The sequence below is a fragment of the Carassius carassius genome, chromosome 34 (genome assembly GCF_963082965.1).
Source record: "Carassius carassius chromosome 34, fCarCar2.1, whole genome shotgun sequence".
In the NCBI taxonomy this organism is placed as follows: domain Eukaryota; kingdom Metazoa; phylum Chordata; class Actinopteri; order Cypriniformes; family Cyprinidae; genus Carassius; species Carassius carassius.
The window spans coordinates 22,626,103-22,641,613 of NC_081788.1; the positions used below are offsets into that span (position 1 = coordinate 22,626,103).

General features: G+C 38.4%; 1 protein-coding gene across 1 annotated transcript in view; it reads left to right on the forward strand.

The window, feature by feature from the left end:
• Nucleotides 1-939: 939 nt before the first annotated feature.
• The window catches only part of LOC132115034 (cytosolic carboxypeptidase 6-like), a 190,393-nt gene continuing 175,821 nt past the window's right edge, over nt 940-15,511 (forward strand). The window contains exons 1-3 of the mRNA XM_059523450.1: nt 940-978; nt 7,559-7,619; nt 7,944-8,023. Of these exons, the coding sequence (XP_059379433.1) occupies nt 940-978; nt 7,559-7,619; nt 7,944-8,023 (180 nt within the window). The remainder of the gene's footprint in view (nt 979-7,558; nt 7,620-7,943; nt 8,024-15,511) is intronic.

Consider the following 15,511-nt stretch of genomic DNA (forward strand, 5'->3'; position numbering starts at 1 on the left):
TCATCTAAAAGATGAATGTAGTAATACATGGCCGCTCAATCTAATGTTAACCTACAGAAATGTGCGCTATTGAAGTGTGTATGGAAACTGAACTGCAGCGCGCTCACAGCAGGACAGATGGAGGCACGGTGCTCTCACTTGCTCTTAAAATACTCCGTCATTTTTGGTCATACAGATAAAAGTAATAAATCTTTCTAATCCGCATAAGTTTATTTGTGTGTACTCAGAATAACAACGAAATGTTGTGCTTCTGTAAAATGATTAAAGAAAACAAGATGCGGTTTCTGTTGTCTCGGTCATGTGAACTTGAGCGAGAAACTATGTGTATGAAAAATAAATCTAGAGTGCCACTCTCAGAGTGCAATGTCTGTCTACGCTCAAATGAAAAAATAAATAAAATAGAAAACGTGTGTTAGCATGGATGATTTACAATACGTGTGTGCAATGTGCATTGTTTAAGATGGCTTTCAGGGGCCGGTTCCCAAAAACGTTCTTATCGATAAGTAGTTCTTAACCTATTCATCTCTCTTAACGTTATGGCACGATTCCCGACACGTTCGTACGCTAAGTATATCTTCTGTAAGTCACACTTTCGTAAGGTTGGTCTGGACCATTCGTAAGCTCTCTCTCAGCGTTGTTTGAGCTCAAGACGCTAGTCTCCGCCACTGTGCAGCAGTCTTTAGACATCAGCACAGCGCAGTACAAGTCAAACTATGGTATGTTGACAATGTTGTGGCTCAACAATGATTTCATGTTATGGAGATTTTAAGACTCATAATAAAATATGTTCGCAATGGATACAGGCCTATTTATGAAGTTGACTTTATGTGGTATTAGAACTAATATGGTGGTAGTTAGCCTAGGCTATTTCGTAATGTAATTAAAGCGAATTGGCAAACAATTTGGCTCTAAATGGCTAAGATCTATAAATGGGTAAGCATGGTGGTTTCCAGTCAGCGACTGGAGAGCTTCATCGAGGTCGTGGGAGAGGGCTACGGCCTAATCAAGGATGATTAGCGAGGTATACCCGGTTCGTCTAACCATCACAACATATCGTGTGAAAATATTACTGACCATTTGATCATTTAATTTATAGTTTATATTTTACTGTTAACATAAACTGTTAAAATAAATGTTACTGGAATAATTTGAGGAATGTTTCATTTGCATAGAACGTGTTGTCTTTCTTAACGCTGTAATGCAATGTTTGCGTGAAGTGGAAAATCGATTCCTGAGCAATCGATGCCAACTAATTCAGCACCCTCGCTTGGGACAGCGCTCTTGTAACGTCGGACGTAAGAGGCAGCGTGCTAAAAAGCTTCCTAAGGGACACTTCGGGGAACACACTTAGAAACATAAACAACTTTGGTAAGATATATCTTTCGAGGTCTTCTTAGCACGCTAAGATTGAGCGTTATTGGGGAACCGGGCCCAGTTCAATATAAAAAAAACAAAAAAAACAACATTTTACATTTTTATTTAACTAAAGTGGGTATGCTGTGATCTGTGCTGTATTTTCTCACTGTAACAGACAGGTTCCGGCCAAAAAAAAAAAAACAACAACATGGGAGTGGGAGAGAACATGAGTCATTCCGGGAAACGGGACGGGATTTTCCCCCAATTTTTTCGTGGGATTGGGAGGGGACAGGTTCTTTTTTTGCGGGAGTGGGACGGGAGAGATTTGAAAATCCACTCCCGTGTGACCATCAACCTCTACTTCACACACCTGCCACAGCAGCCACGAGTCGCATTGAAGTGACGTCAACTCCCCCTTGGACTGATTGGATAGGGAGCAGCTGTCAATCTAGAACTTGTGGGCCAATGGTGACGCTGAAGCGTGCCCTGATTTACATGAAACTCTAACTGCAACTTTTAGAAACGCAAGCGCAGAACGTGGAAACAAAAGCAAAGGGGAAAAGACCACAAGCACACAAATAAATAACAAATGAGCAGGAAACCTGATTTTGTTTGAGATTTGGAAAATTTTGAATTCATGTTTCAGTTTTGTGAAATATAATTTTAATTGTGTTTACATTTTTGATTCACGCCTATTATTTTTCGATCCATGACTGCGCTGTTTGTTATTTTAAACAAAAATCTTTATTTTACACGTGTTTTTAAATATTCAATCTTTGCTTATTATTTTTCGATCTGTGGGTGCAACACATTTGGTGGGATTCTAATCCCATATGTTTATTCCTGTTTTATAATCAGCTAGTTTGCATAACATGGTGACTTTTATCTAAGCTACAGTATATGAGTATGATACTATGTTTTATGTATTTTTGAATTAAATAATCTGGCACTGAATTTACAATGACTAAACTTCACTCCTCCATTGCTTATTCTCCTGTCGCCCCCTTTTCAGTCTCTTAGTTTCTCCCTGTATGCTCCTGATTTCTGGTCATGGGTTGTTAGGCAGCTGTGAACCGCAGAGTGTTCCATTGTTTTGAATGAGCAGGAGGACTGCTCTAACTGACCAGGCTTGTAGCTCTGTAATAGGATTAGCCAAGCCATGTTCCAACTGAATGCCAGTGTCTGACAGATCTGCCCCCATTCTGTTTTTCTTTTTTTCCTGATTCTTTCTTTTTCTCATTCTCTTTTGAGTATCGTATACTTCCTCATGTTTCTGTTTATTATATTTTATTTATATTATATTATGTTTCAAAAGTTGGGTAACAGGTCAAATGTTTTTGAAAGAAGTTTACTATTCACTTATGCCTTTATTTGATCAAAAATACAATAAAAACAGTAATTTTATAAAATATTACAATTAAAAAAAATTCCATTTCATCTACCTATCCTTGCCTGAGGGGCAGTTGTGGCCTAACGGTTAGAGTGTTTGACTTGCAATCCAAGGGTTGCAAGTTCGAGTCTCGGGCTGGCAGGAATTGTAGCTGGGGGGAGTGAATGTACAGCGCTCTCTCCCCCTTCAATACCACGACTGAGGTGCCCTTGAGCAAGGCACTGAACACCCAACTGCTCCCCGGGTGCCGCAGCATAAATGGCTGCCCACTGCTCCGGGTGTGTGTTCACAGTGTGTGTGTGTGTGTGTGTGTTCACTGCTGTTTGTGTGTGCACTTTGGATGGGTTAAAAGCAGAGCACAAATTCCGGGTATGGGTCCCAATACTTGGCTGTATGTCACGTCACTTTCACTTTCACTTTCACTTGCCTGTTGTCCAAAAAAAGAGCACAATGACTTGCCTTATATTTCCTTTACACATAGTTTGTAGATTCTACACCATATGAAGTGTTGAATGCTAGTCATAAAAAACCAAGATTATAAGAAAGACAAATCAGTTGAGAAACAATGGAGGCCCAAGTGTATGTTTTAGAAATAAGTTGGAAGGAACAGTGAGAGGTAGCTGAGTGGAGACCTCCCACATGCTTCTCCAGACAGCAAACACATTACATTAATACGGATTCTCAATTTGCTTTTCTCGCCTACATCTATAACAAGGTTAACCACGTGAGAAACACACATACACTCACACTTACATATACGCTCAAACACAGACAAGCCACTAGATAAGATGATTCAACCTCCCACTCTTTCTCTATATGGAATGTTTATTTCAGTTTGCTGATAACAGTGGGAATTAACTCCCTATAAATGAGAAAGAGTCTCTCCTCCCAGGAGCTCGGCAGTGTCGTTCTGCTGAGAGCAAACAGGCTATAAAAACAACACTGCCTGTATTCCCATAGAGTTCTTCTCTGAGCTGAGCTTGCTAATTTTTGCTAATTTTTTTTTTTTTAAATTTGTTAAATCCTAAGCACTGCATCATAAAAGGCTCTTATAATGGAGTATGTAGATAAAATTCTCAAGACTGTTGAAATATAGGATAATTTTCTTACATTATCCTTTTCCCCACTTCTTTATTCCTTTTTTTTCCACTCTGTCCTCCTGCACACACACACACACACACACACACACACACACACACACACACACACACACACACACACAGGCACGCACGCACACACACACACACACACACACACACACACACACAGGCACGCACACACACACACACACACACACACACACACACACACACACACACACACACACACACACACACAACGCTACATTAAAAAACATTCATCGATTTTTCCTCCCCTGGTTGTACATTATCTGTGTTGTCAGTGAACTGTCATCCAAAATGGCGTTCATCCTCCATGCTGTAATGGCCGGACCTCGCTTCCACTGTAGTATTTATGCTTGTTTATGGCTGGCCGAAGCGTTGTAGATTACAGCTCATCATGGTCTGACTCTGGAGTCAGGTGCCATAAATTTAAAACTCAAATCAATGGTGTATAATATCCTCTCCTATCAAGCTGAGACTTGTTTCCCTGATGCCCTGAGGAGTGTTTTTTTTCCACCTTCATGGAAATATAAGGCCTTGAAACATTATATACCCAATGAAGATTGAAGGAAAATTAATCAGATGTTTGCTGCTAAATCAGCATTTTTGTGTGTGCTTATGTTAATATTAAAATTAGGTGTATCAAAAAAGTTAAAAGCATGATTGAATATAATAAAGATTGAGAGTTTGAAAGCTACCAAGCAATGTATTTGAATCGGCAAACTGAAGTAGATCTGTCAGCACCATGGAAAGCGACTTCATGCTTCCATCTATGGAGCTGTCTTAGGTGCTGAAAAGTCAGGTTTGAAAAAGAAAGGCAGTTTGATCTGCTATTTAGAGTCAAAGGGTTTGTGTGTTCTTTGGTTTGTCTGTACATGACTCACTTTTAAACCTCAAGGAAAGTACACGTGTACTTGTGTGCATTGTTTGGGGAGTTTGGGAGTTCCCCCTTGAAATTAATTACTTTCCCCATCTCAAATCATGAGTTTGAAAGTCTTATTTATTTGTTTATTTAATTATTTAGAGGTTGTTATATTTTCACAAAAAATAATGCAATTTCTTGTTTACAATCTCCTTTTTTTCCTGAACAAAAGTGCTTTTTTCCCACCACAGCTCAGTCTGTTGGTTTTATTAACTGAAGAGATGTAGCCTAGGTCCAAAAATATCCCCCCCATTTTTTTTTTACCTGTCAATAGCAATTAAATTAAGAACATTTAATGACTAGAGCTATTTATTACTGTACTGTACCACCCCCACCAAAAAAATGTTCCTATGAAACTGCAATTATTTAGATGTTTATTTTTCTCTGCATATTTGTGGCAACAAACATTGTAAAAGAACATTGAAACACTTCACATCTATTTTGGCTTGTTGATCATATAGGTATGGACAGTCATCATCATCTTTTACAAGAAAAGTAATACAAGCACATAAAAACATCTACGATTTTCCAAGTTTTAGCATCTTTTATTTTTTCCCCCCTACTTATTGTAGCTTGTATTACAATCACATGATAACTATGAGAAATATCATCTCATCCAATTAAACTCTCACAATTAAGACCAAATCACTGGATCACTGTTACTGCATGTCGATGGACAATATTTGATGCTAAAAGTGGCGTAAATGGTTAATGTGCTGGAATGGATGAATGAGGAATTAGCATGCACATCTGTTTGGAACAGGTGCAGCCACCAATCTTCCATTCTCTCCTTCTCTCTCTTTCTCCTCCAGTGACTGGCTGAGCTTCTGATCCTTTCTCCCGTTCTCTGTATGGTTGGCTGTTATATAAAAAATACATGTTAGAGCTGTAAAACAGATGTTATTTTTGGTGTAAAGTGTGTTTGACTTGACTCTTCTCAGTTGCTTAGAGCTGCGGTGTGGAGCCCTATCACTTCTGCTGGAAGTTCATGTCTGTCATTTACATTAAGATGTGAAATGGCAATACATCTTGTTCTTAGTGTCCCTGGAGGTTTTTTAACTATAAAACTGATTAAATTAATCCAGATGGCTCATTTTAAAGTGGATGTGCAGCACAGTTCTACGGTATACTGGTACTAAATTAATACCAAAGTACCAAAAATGGACAATGTTACAATATCTTAAGGAAATGTTTTTTAAACGTCAGCATTTTTTTAAACCTTAACAAAATTATTAATTATGAGATGACTCTTAAATAATTTTTTATTAATTATTGAATTATTGATAGCCCTAGTTTAATTTCATTATCATAAATGCTCAGGATTGTTTTGGGGTTAATTAACTTTTAATGCAGAGGGAACAGGGGCTGTTATCATCAGTCGAACCCTGAGGCACACACACTTTCAGAAGAAGTTACAAAACATGTTAATTTTATTAAATTTCTCTTAGCTATGTGTCATGTTTGAGTTACACATTTATAAAGGTCACTCTTGCAATAGTTGTGTGATAATCTATAAAAATGCCTTTCCATTGAGCTACTGCTGTCATACTTGGATTTCTGCTGCAGGAGATTTGTGTTTAAAAGAAAGTGACTTTAATCAGCTAAAGTGCCACTATCAATTTCATCTGGAGAGCACTATCAATCTGAACACAATACACTGGAGTGACCATTAGAACCATTGGGCAGCTGTTCAGAAAGTGAGCAGAAATGTATAAAATAGTTGATGAAGTTGTTTAAAGGAAGAAAATGTGACGTATTTTCATGCTTTATTTTTAATCATCTGAACTGGCTGTATTGTTAACTGGCTTTTTTTGGGAAGTTGAAACTTGAGAAGGATGAACTTCACACTTTCACAGTTTCATCCTTAGAGAATCAATTCCAGCTGGTTTTGTGGATGGACAGAGTGAGTTTGCAATGAGTTTGGGATGTGTTGTCTCTGTTCTGGCAGAAGGATAATATTCCAGTGTGACGGAACAGTGGTCACTCCATCTGTCAATAATTAGCTCTGCGCTAGCTTCCTCCAGGCGGTGACTTCCACAGTTCTTTCCCTGAACCCAGGCTTCATGAGCAGGGCAGCCAGTTGCATCTCCCCCTCCCTACCTCCTCCTCCTGTTCATCCAGCCTTATGAGCTGACTCTACTCTCATTTTCATAGAATGGGGCTGCTGGACTACTACCTGGCAATGCAGCATTTCACTGTAGTATGTTAATTGTCAGTTAGCAGATGCTTTTATCTATGTATTATAGCAACAATCCCCCCTTTCAACCATAAGTTTAAACACCCTATGAAAGCTAAATTTGAGTGTTGTGCTTTTTAGTTAATGTCTGTTCTCAGGTGCACAATGAGGCACAACAAACTTTCAGTTACCAGCCTAGATCTAATGTACCACAACACAATATTAACTTTATTAGTAGAGTAATTAGCTTTAGCTTTCCTTACTTTGATATTCCAAAAAAATCAGTCATTCAAGCTATAAGATGTTAAGATGTTAAAACGGAAATAAAGGTATCAAAATTCAGCCAGTATTTATGTTGAATTGTGGGGAAGTATTGTTGCAGATTATTAAGATTTCTCTGTATTACTTTACATGGTGTGAGAAGATTCCGTGGGCTCCCATTAGTCTGCTTGTTTAAGACTAAACTTTATTACCTGCCATTTGAAATTTGCTGGATAATATGTTACCAAACAAAGAACCTTTGTGGTTTGTTATTATTTATTTGTTTGCGGCAGCCATGTTGAGGCTTGTTATTCTGTGATCTGCTACTAAAGCTGTCTAGTTATCACCTGAGTGACTGCCAAGCGTCTCGGCTGACTTCCTCCATCCCACCCAGTAAGAGTGTGTGTCAAAATCTATGGAGAAAGAAAAGGTTAGACTGCAACACAGTATTTTATTTACCTTTACATAAATTAAATACTGTGATCACACTCAAATGAGTTATAGTCCATTCTATTAGTCTTCAGGGAAATCTCTCTTAGTCACTGCTGTCTGTGTCGACAAATACGTACAGTATGTCTGCAAGGTTAAACTAAAGAGTAACACATTTTGAAATCTTGTGTTTCTGTATGCATATATTAAATAATTAGAGCTGAATAGATTCAAGGCCTGAAATTCACTTTGGAAAATTTCTTTGTTATTCTCCCTGTCTCTCTGTAGGTAACCTGGGCCGGTTTGACTACATCAGTGAATTTCAGTTTGATCTGTTCATCAGGCTTGTTGTTGTTCGAGAGACTCAGGTGAGCCTAGACCTGCACAGAGACTCCTTACAAAAAATAACGTATCTAAGATGTTCCTATCATTTTTCAGGCTTGGATAAAGATGTATCCATGTTTCAAAATGAAAAATTGCCGAGCACCACATGCAAACACGAACTGGCTTTTAAATGAACTAGTGAATTTTTTTTTTTTTTTTACACTTTATTAGACATTTATAATCCATGAGGGCCTTTTTTAATTTGTATTTTTTACTGTTGTAGTCCCTTAATCTTGCCGATTGTTGCTGTTTGTAAGAACATACACTACTATTTAAAAATCTCTTATGCTGATCAAGGCTGCATTTATTTCAAATTTACAGTTGAAACAGTATACAGTATTTTTTAAATATATTTTAAAATATATTCATGTATTATTATTATTATTTTTTTTTTTTAGAAATGTATTCCTGTTATGACAAAGTTACATTTTTAACAGCCATTACTCCAGTCTTCAGTGACATATGACCCTTCAGAAATCATTTTAATATGCTGATTGTGTTCCAGAAACATTTCTTATTATTATCAATGTTGAAAATGGTTGTTGGAAAAAGAAAAGCATTTATTTGAAATAAAATTAATAAAAATACAAAAAAAAAAGAAGAAAAAAGTCTGATCAACTTTTCAATGGTAGCATAGTTCTTTGAGAAAAATAAGCTAAACTTTAATATTTTTTAAATGCAATTTCATTCATTTTGGCTGTTAGTATTATTATTATTATTTGGACCAGCACATTCTGTTAGTTTATAACTGTGAAATGTTATTCAAATTTTTTTCATTCTTTCTATTTTGTTGGTGTAATGTTGTGAAACGTGAAACACATTGTAATGCATTTGACTTTTGATGAAACTGTCCAGAAGTTTTAAATGCCATGAAAGATTGAAAGATATTTGGGGCAGTGAGGTCTGCCTGTCATTATCACATTGATGATATGCCAAAAGTTTTTAAAGTGTCACCCACACGCTCCCAAAGGCAGACAATTAACAGCCAAATAAATTCATCCCTTATGCTGAAGTGAATCCTCAGCAGATTGGATGACTGATGCTTTAAATGACATCTCGGGCTCCTGGAAGAATCAATATCGCAAATGAATCTTAAATCATGCAGGCTTACATGAATTTTAATCACTTTTCCTGCGGAAGTGTGATGCTCGAGTGCCAGTTCATGGCTGTAATCAATTTACAGAGACCTTGTGGTACACGCATCAGGCGCACAGATTGGTTTATATACAATGTAATTTATGGATGATTGAGTCAAGTTATCTCTCAAATGAATACATTTCTTTTTTTTTTCTCGCATGGTTTGAAATATCACGTGACGAATCAACGAGTGGCAGTGTTCTCCTCAAAAAACGCAATGTGTGCAAGTTAAATTGACAAACTTCACCCCCAACTCCCACCCCCCGTTCTCTTAGCTTGTCACTGCGCAGACAGACAGTATCCACTCGTGAGCTCGGGACATTGTCATTGGTGGAGAGGAGTGGTCACATGCCACAGTGATATGTGGGAACAGAGGGCGTGTCCGCCGGACAGGCCAGCTGCCTGGGTCGGGCTGCAGTTGTTTAGTTTTGTTAACGCGGGTCGCAGCCTCATCTCGGCCGTCATTTTTGTTTAATAGCCAGAGGATGGTTTACACTAAGAAAAGAGGGTTGGAAGGAGGACATGCATCTCACTGATCTTAGATACCTACACACAAGGATTGCACACACCGAGGACGATATGAGGGACGAATGCACACATACTTTTGAAGTAAGGGGATGAGGAGAGGCAGGCAGTTATTAATAGGAAGTGGTTTACAAAGAAATATAAAGCGAGACGTGCAAGAGAGAGACTAGATGAAAATGCGGAATGCTGTAACCATCTCCTGTAGCCTGGCTCTATCAGCCCATCTCCCTGCAGTGCTGTAGTCAGCGCTAATCAAATTTTATGGACAAGAGATGAATGGAAGCCCTCGTCCAGGAGTCTGATCGATTTTAGGGCCAGATACCACTGCATTCTGCGCCAACAGGATATTTGCTGCTATGGCAAAAAATAAAAAGATCAGGAGGGGAAGAAAACCTACACCATACATGCTACAGGTGGCAAAAGAGAAACATTTACACTATTAGCTTCTGAGGTGCTTTGTTGACGCCAGCTCCACCCTCCCCACTCTCTCCTGCTGTCACCACCTTGCCCTCTTTCTCCGTAATCTTTTCTCCATCAATCCAATTTCCGTTTAAAATGAGGACTAGTGTGAATTTAATCTACTTGCAGTGGGAGGAGGTGGGGGCGGTCGGTTGGTTTAGCAGAATGGAGTTTGTTTGGTAAGGGTCGTTTGTGTGAGAGAGAGAACTGCAACATGTATTGGGTGTTTTTTAATTTATTTATGTAGTTATTTATTTCTATTTTAAAGGAGAATAATTACACACATAAACAGAATAACAGAATAGTTAAATAAAAGTGTACTGCTCTGGCCAGCCCTGTGCTACAGAGATATCAGGCCAGGCACAGAGAAGTTTCTGAGTGTTTTATTCCTTCACACACACCAACTCTCTCTTTTCTAAAGAACAGGAGAATAGGAACCAGTGAAAGTGTGTGATACTGAAGCTGAGATGACCATTTTAACGTAAATGTAAGCTGGTGAAACAGATTTGGTCATCTCAATCAGCTAAGCGGCTTTGTGGAAATTGGCTGCTGCAATTTTGTTTTATTATTTTATGATGGATGTCTCTTTCCTTTTCTTCTCCACCCGAAAAAAATGTTACCTTAGAACCTGAACTACCTCCTTGTTGTTGAGCTGAGGTTAATTATTTTGGAATGGGATGGAGTTTGTGGCTTCTATTTAATCAGTGACTGTAATTGTGTGTGTGGCGTTGTCACGAAGCCACTGCTTTAAAGTGCATACAATATGTGTATTATACTGGCTTCTGTGTTGGAGAAAAAATGCTTTAGCAGGTTTAATTGTCTTTGAAGAGGATGATCATATATCTAAGATGTAGATTTTGTTAATGCTTTAAAGTTTCTAATTTTTCTTTGTGGTCTTTTTGGCACTTTTATTTAAAAAGGTGCAGTAGAGAGAGAACAGGAAAATATTTGGAGATAAAAAGCAAACAAAATGATGTAGGACTTTTTTCCTTTCCTTTCCTTTCCTTTCCTTTCCTTTTCCTTTTCCTTTTCCATTCCCATCCTGTCCTGTTTATTTTCCTTTTTTTTTTTTTGGTTAAAAGCAAACATTTACCCACAATCATAATACAAAAGGAAATTGTGTAAGCCAAACGTGAACCAGTATCAACTACATGAGCACCAAGGTTCAACATGTGGGACCATATTTTCTTTTTCTATTAAAAGCAAATATTTCTGAACACACCTCATCATAGACAAAAGGACCTTCTGAATCATTCATATGATGTTCCTAATTAATGTCATTAAGAATGCCTTTTTCCCCCTCCATGCTCTGTATGAGAGTCAAAGACTGCTATTAGCTCATCAGAGTGACAGCAGCACAGTGTAAACATTTTGACATCTTGTATTTGCACAAAGAAAGGAAAAGACAGAACAGAGAATGGAGAGATGGAGATGGGAGTAGAGATCCTGACCCATCCGTGAGTGCTGTAATGGATGAGATGCATATTGATTTTTCTGCTGGAGTGGAGGGAGACTGGGTGGAGCTGGTGTGTGCTTGTATGAACAGTAACATTAACATTAGTGTGTGTTTGAGCGACACCATCATTATGTGTCTATGTGAGTGTGTGAATGGGATGGTCTATGTGTGTGTGTGTGTGACTGAGAGATTTGCGGGAATGGGCGTGTGCTTAGTAATCTTGGCTGTGTGTTCTGGGAAGGCTGCTGGAGGTTGTGCTGTGTAATATCAGCTCTTTGGCACAGCCCGGCCTCTGCATCTGACTCTGTAAACCTGCATAGTGGACTCTTATTGCAGACATACACACACACACACACACACCCAATACTTTGTGTTCGTACAGGGACATTTAAACCTTCTGGTGTCCTTCAAATTGGACTGAGGGACATGATGGAAGGGGAAATGAATGTCTGCATCGCTGTCTCTAGAAGACTGGAGCTAGATCTGTGTGGCCAAGGGCAGTACTATTAGTGTATCCTTGTTTAAGTGTGTATATGGAAATGTGTATCTGATATTGAGGTGTAGTATTAGAGGGCAACCAATGCAGTTTCCTGACATATGCAAATATGAAAGCATGAAACCGGTCGCATCCAGGAGTAGGTGGAATGTAAAATGTCATTATATTTTTCTGCTAGAAATAACTAAGTATACTTGATATTTTTTTCCTTTTTGAGTTTCCTTTTCTTTTCCTTTTATTATTGTTTGAAAATGATGATAGTAAATTACTCTCTCTAAAAAAAAAAAAAAAAAACGTGTGTGTACAGTATTAATAATATAATTTTTTTCTTATTTTTTATATGCGACATGTTGGTCAATGATGATTGACAGTCAGTGATGGTGAAGCAATCATCCATTACCATTGTCTTCTTTTGTAAATCGCTTTGGATAAAAGTGTTTGCTAAATGACTAAATGTAATGTAAATGTACATGTTGGATGCAACTAAAATGTAATATAAATTTAAATTGCTGTAAAATTCAGTCATTTTCAGTGAACATTATTTGATTGTATCTGCCAAATGGATATACAGTAGCATTACAAGGCAGATACAAAGAAAGGAAAATAGTAAATAATACATTCTAAAATAAGATTTCAGAGAGTTCATGTTTGCATCTTCTAAACGATAAAACCCATTCCCTTTAAAAGACATTACATTAAGGAAGTTAAATGTGTTGCATGCTGTGCTTAATACCTCATCAACAACAACAAACTAAAAAAGATCATTATTTCAACTCACGTTTGTTCGGTTCACTTTCCTCTAGAGACATGCTGTGTATTGGCTGGTATTTTTTTTCCAGTCTGTGTATGGAAATGCTTTTAAGTCATTTCCCTGTCATCTCTCACCCACCGTTTTTGAGGTTTCTCCAGGGGGAAGGGGGGGTGGAAGGAGTGAACAGATGTCTAGGATGTGGCAGGGGTCCTGTTTGGTACTTGGTGAGGTTGTTTGAGGATTACACCTGTAATTTAGATAAAGTAGCCCAACCAGCAAGACATAGACCTTCTGTATTCTTATACAAGTTCTCCTGCTGGAGTCTTCACAAACATTCTTAAAATGTCATCTTTCATATTAGAAATAAACAGCCTTCCTTGATCCATCAGCTCTGATTTTGCTTGCAGATGTTGTTTGTTTTTATTTTTGTTATTAATTGGGGTTGTCAGTTTAACATGTTCATTTAGTGGGATTAATTGTTAAATATAACTTGTTAAAAATTAGCACAATTAATCATGCCCCCGACCCATATGTAAATGCCATAATTTTAATAATTATTCTACCATTGCTGCAGTTCAAACTTAAAGCACTACCGATTCAGCCCCACCTGCTATAAATGCTGGATAGAGCACAACAGAATGGAACAGATCACAAAAATGTTGTGATGTGTTTTTTTCCCTGTGTGAACCCTCACTTGGATCAGTTACAAGATAGATAGATTGCTGTGGACTTTAAGAAAGTGATATATTTATATTGTATCATTATATAGAATCAAGACAAGCAACTTTTAAATTTTTCTATTCAGTGCTTTTGTCAACCACAATATGTTACTTATTTACATAAGTATGCTATCTTCATTTGCGAGTTTTCTCGCCAAATATTGATGTATGTCATTTAATTGCAATTAGTTTTTTTTTTAATTACAATTTATAATCAATTGAGAGCCCTATTATTAATATAATATTTTGATTCATAACAGCAGAAAGTAGAACAGCGGTTATATTCTTTGCTCTTTCAGAAAAAACATTCTAATTAAGCCCCAGCTTTGTTTTGCGATCATTCCAAGCCATTGCTAATGTGGTCACACAAGCATAGTTTTTCCTCCCAATATGGCGTGTCTATTTACAGTCTTGCTATACAAGCGGCTAATGTGGCTAATGTACTGTGATTTGCCCAGGCTGCCGGGGGATCTGCACAGGAAGCTCATTTCACAGATATATAAGCACGCTGCACAGAGCGGCTTCAGCAGCACCTCGGCACCGCAGCGATCATCCGGATGGTGGGTGCATCTGCGCTCCATATGGAGCCCAATACACTCCCTCTGCGGGAAAGACAGAGACCGTGCCATGCCAACATGAAAGCTTCAGATTACATCTGCAGCGTCCCTCGTCCTCCTCCCCAAAACACCAACCAGCTAGTCAGGTGGCCCATTTATATACATTAAAAGAGCCAAACATCTCACACCTCAACTTCAGGGCTTTTTGATAAAGGCCGCTGCTGGAAAGGGGAGGGAAGCCACGGGGCCTTTTTCAGTGGCTAAAAGGCTGAATTTGGTGACTGGGTGCTGCTGTGCTTGGTGAGGCTAGCGGGACGCATTGTAAGGGAAAGGCAGGGGCTATGCCGAGCACCGTGTATCTGCAAGAATGCATTCAGCAGCGGGCTGAGGATCATCCTTTAAAGGCCATAATGAGTACAGATTGTGCAGCCGGATAGAGATGCTCAGCAATCTGCTGCACCGAAAATGAAACAACTGCTGGTCTAATCAAATAGTCTTTTCATGCCAACATACTCCTTAAGTCAGGGCTAAATTCAATTCCAGAATTCTGGGTTATAAATGTTGTAATTAGGACCATTGTTTTTAAACAGGTGGGTTCTGTAGAGGCTGGCTCTCTATCTCCCTCTTGCTTTGTAGCTCCTGATCTCTATCTGAGTTGTAACCCATTGTGGCCCCAATGTACTGAATACAAGAGCTGAGGCTGTAGACTCTTTGGAGCCCTTCAGAACCCCTCTGCCCAAGTCAGATTGATTATGCTGACTAGCATTCAGGGAGTCTGCAGTTTATTAAACAAAGAGAAGCTGGTGAGCAGCGGCGCGCTGATGCTTTGTTGCAGCTTTTGTTTCTGTTTGTGCACTTAATTCAATCAGCTCCATGCCCCCTCTCTAACCACACTGTTTGTTCTTCGCCGTTAATTACTGCCTCAATTGTTCTCTTGAACTTTGTTTATTTACAATGGGGGGCTGAAGAGATAGCTTATATAGAAAGGTCTGCAGCTACTGTTTTCTTGCTTTAGCCCTCTATTCTCTATAGAAAGGTCTGCAGCTACTGTTTTCTTGCTTTAGCCCTCTATTCTCTATCTACCAATAAAAACCCTGCAGACAAAGCAAATGATCACTACACTGAAGCCTCCTAAAGTTGTACGATTTAGATCTATCTATCTATCTATCTATCTATCTATCTATCTATCTATCTATCTATCTATCTATCTATCTATCTATCTATCTATCTATCTATCTATCTGTCTGTCTGTCTGTCTGTCTGTCTGTCTGTCTGTCTGTCTGTCTGTCTGTCTAGCTATCTAGCCATCTATCTAGCTATCTATAAAGTTATATAATTTACCTATATAGGCCTGTTTTATTTTTCAGATTTT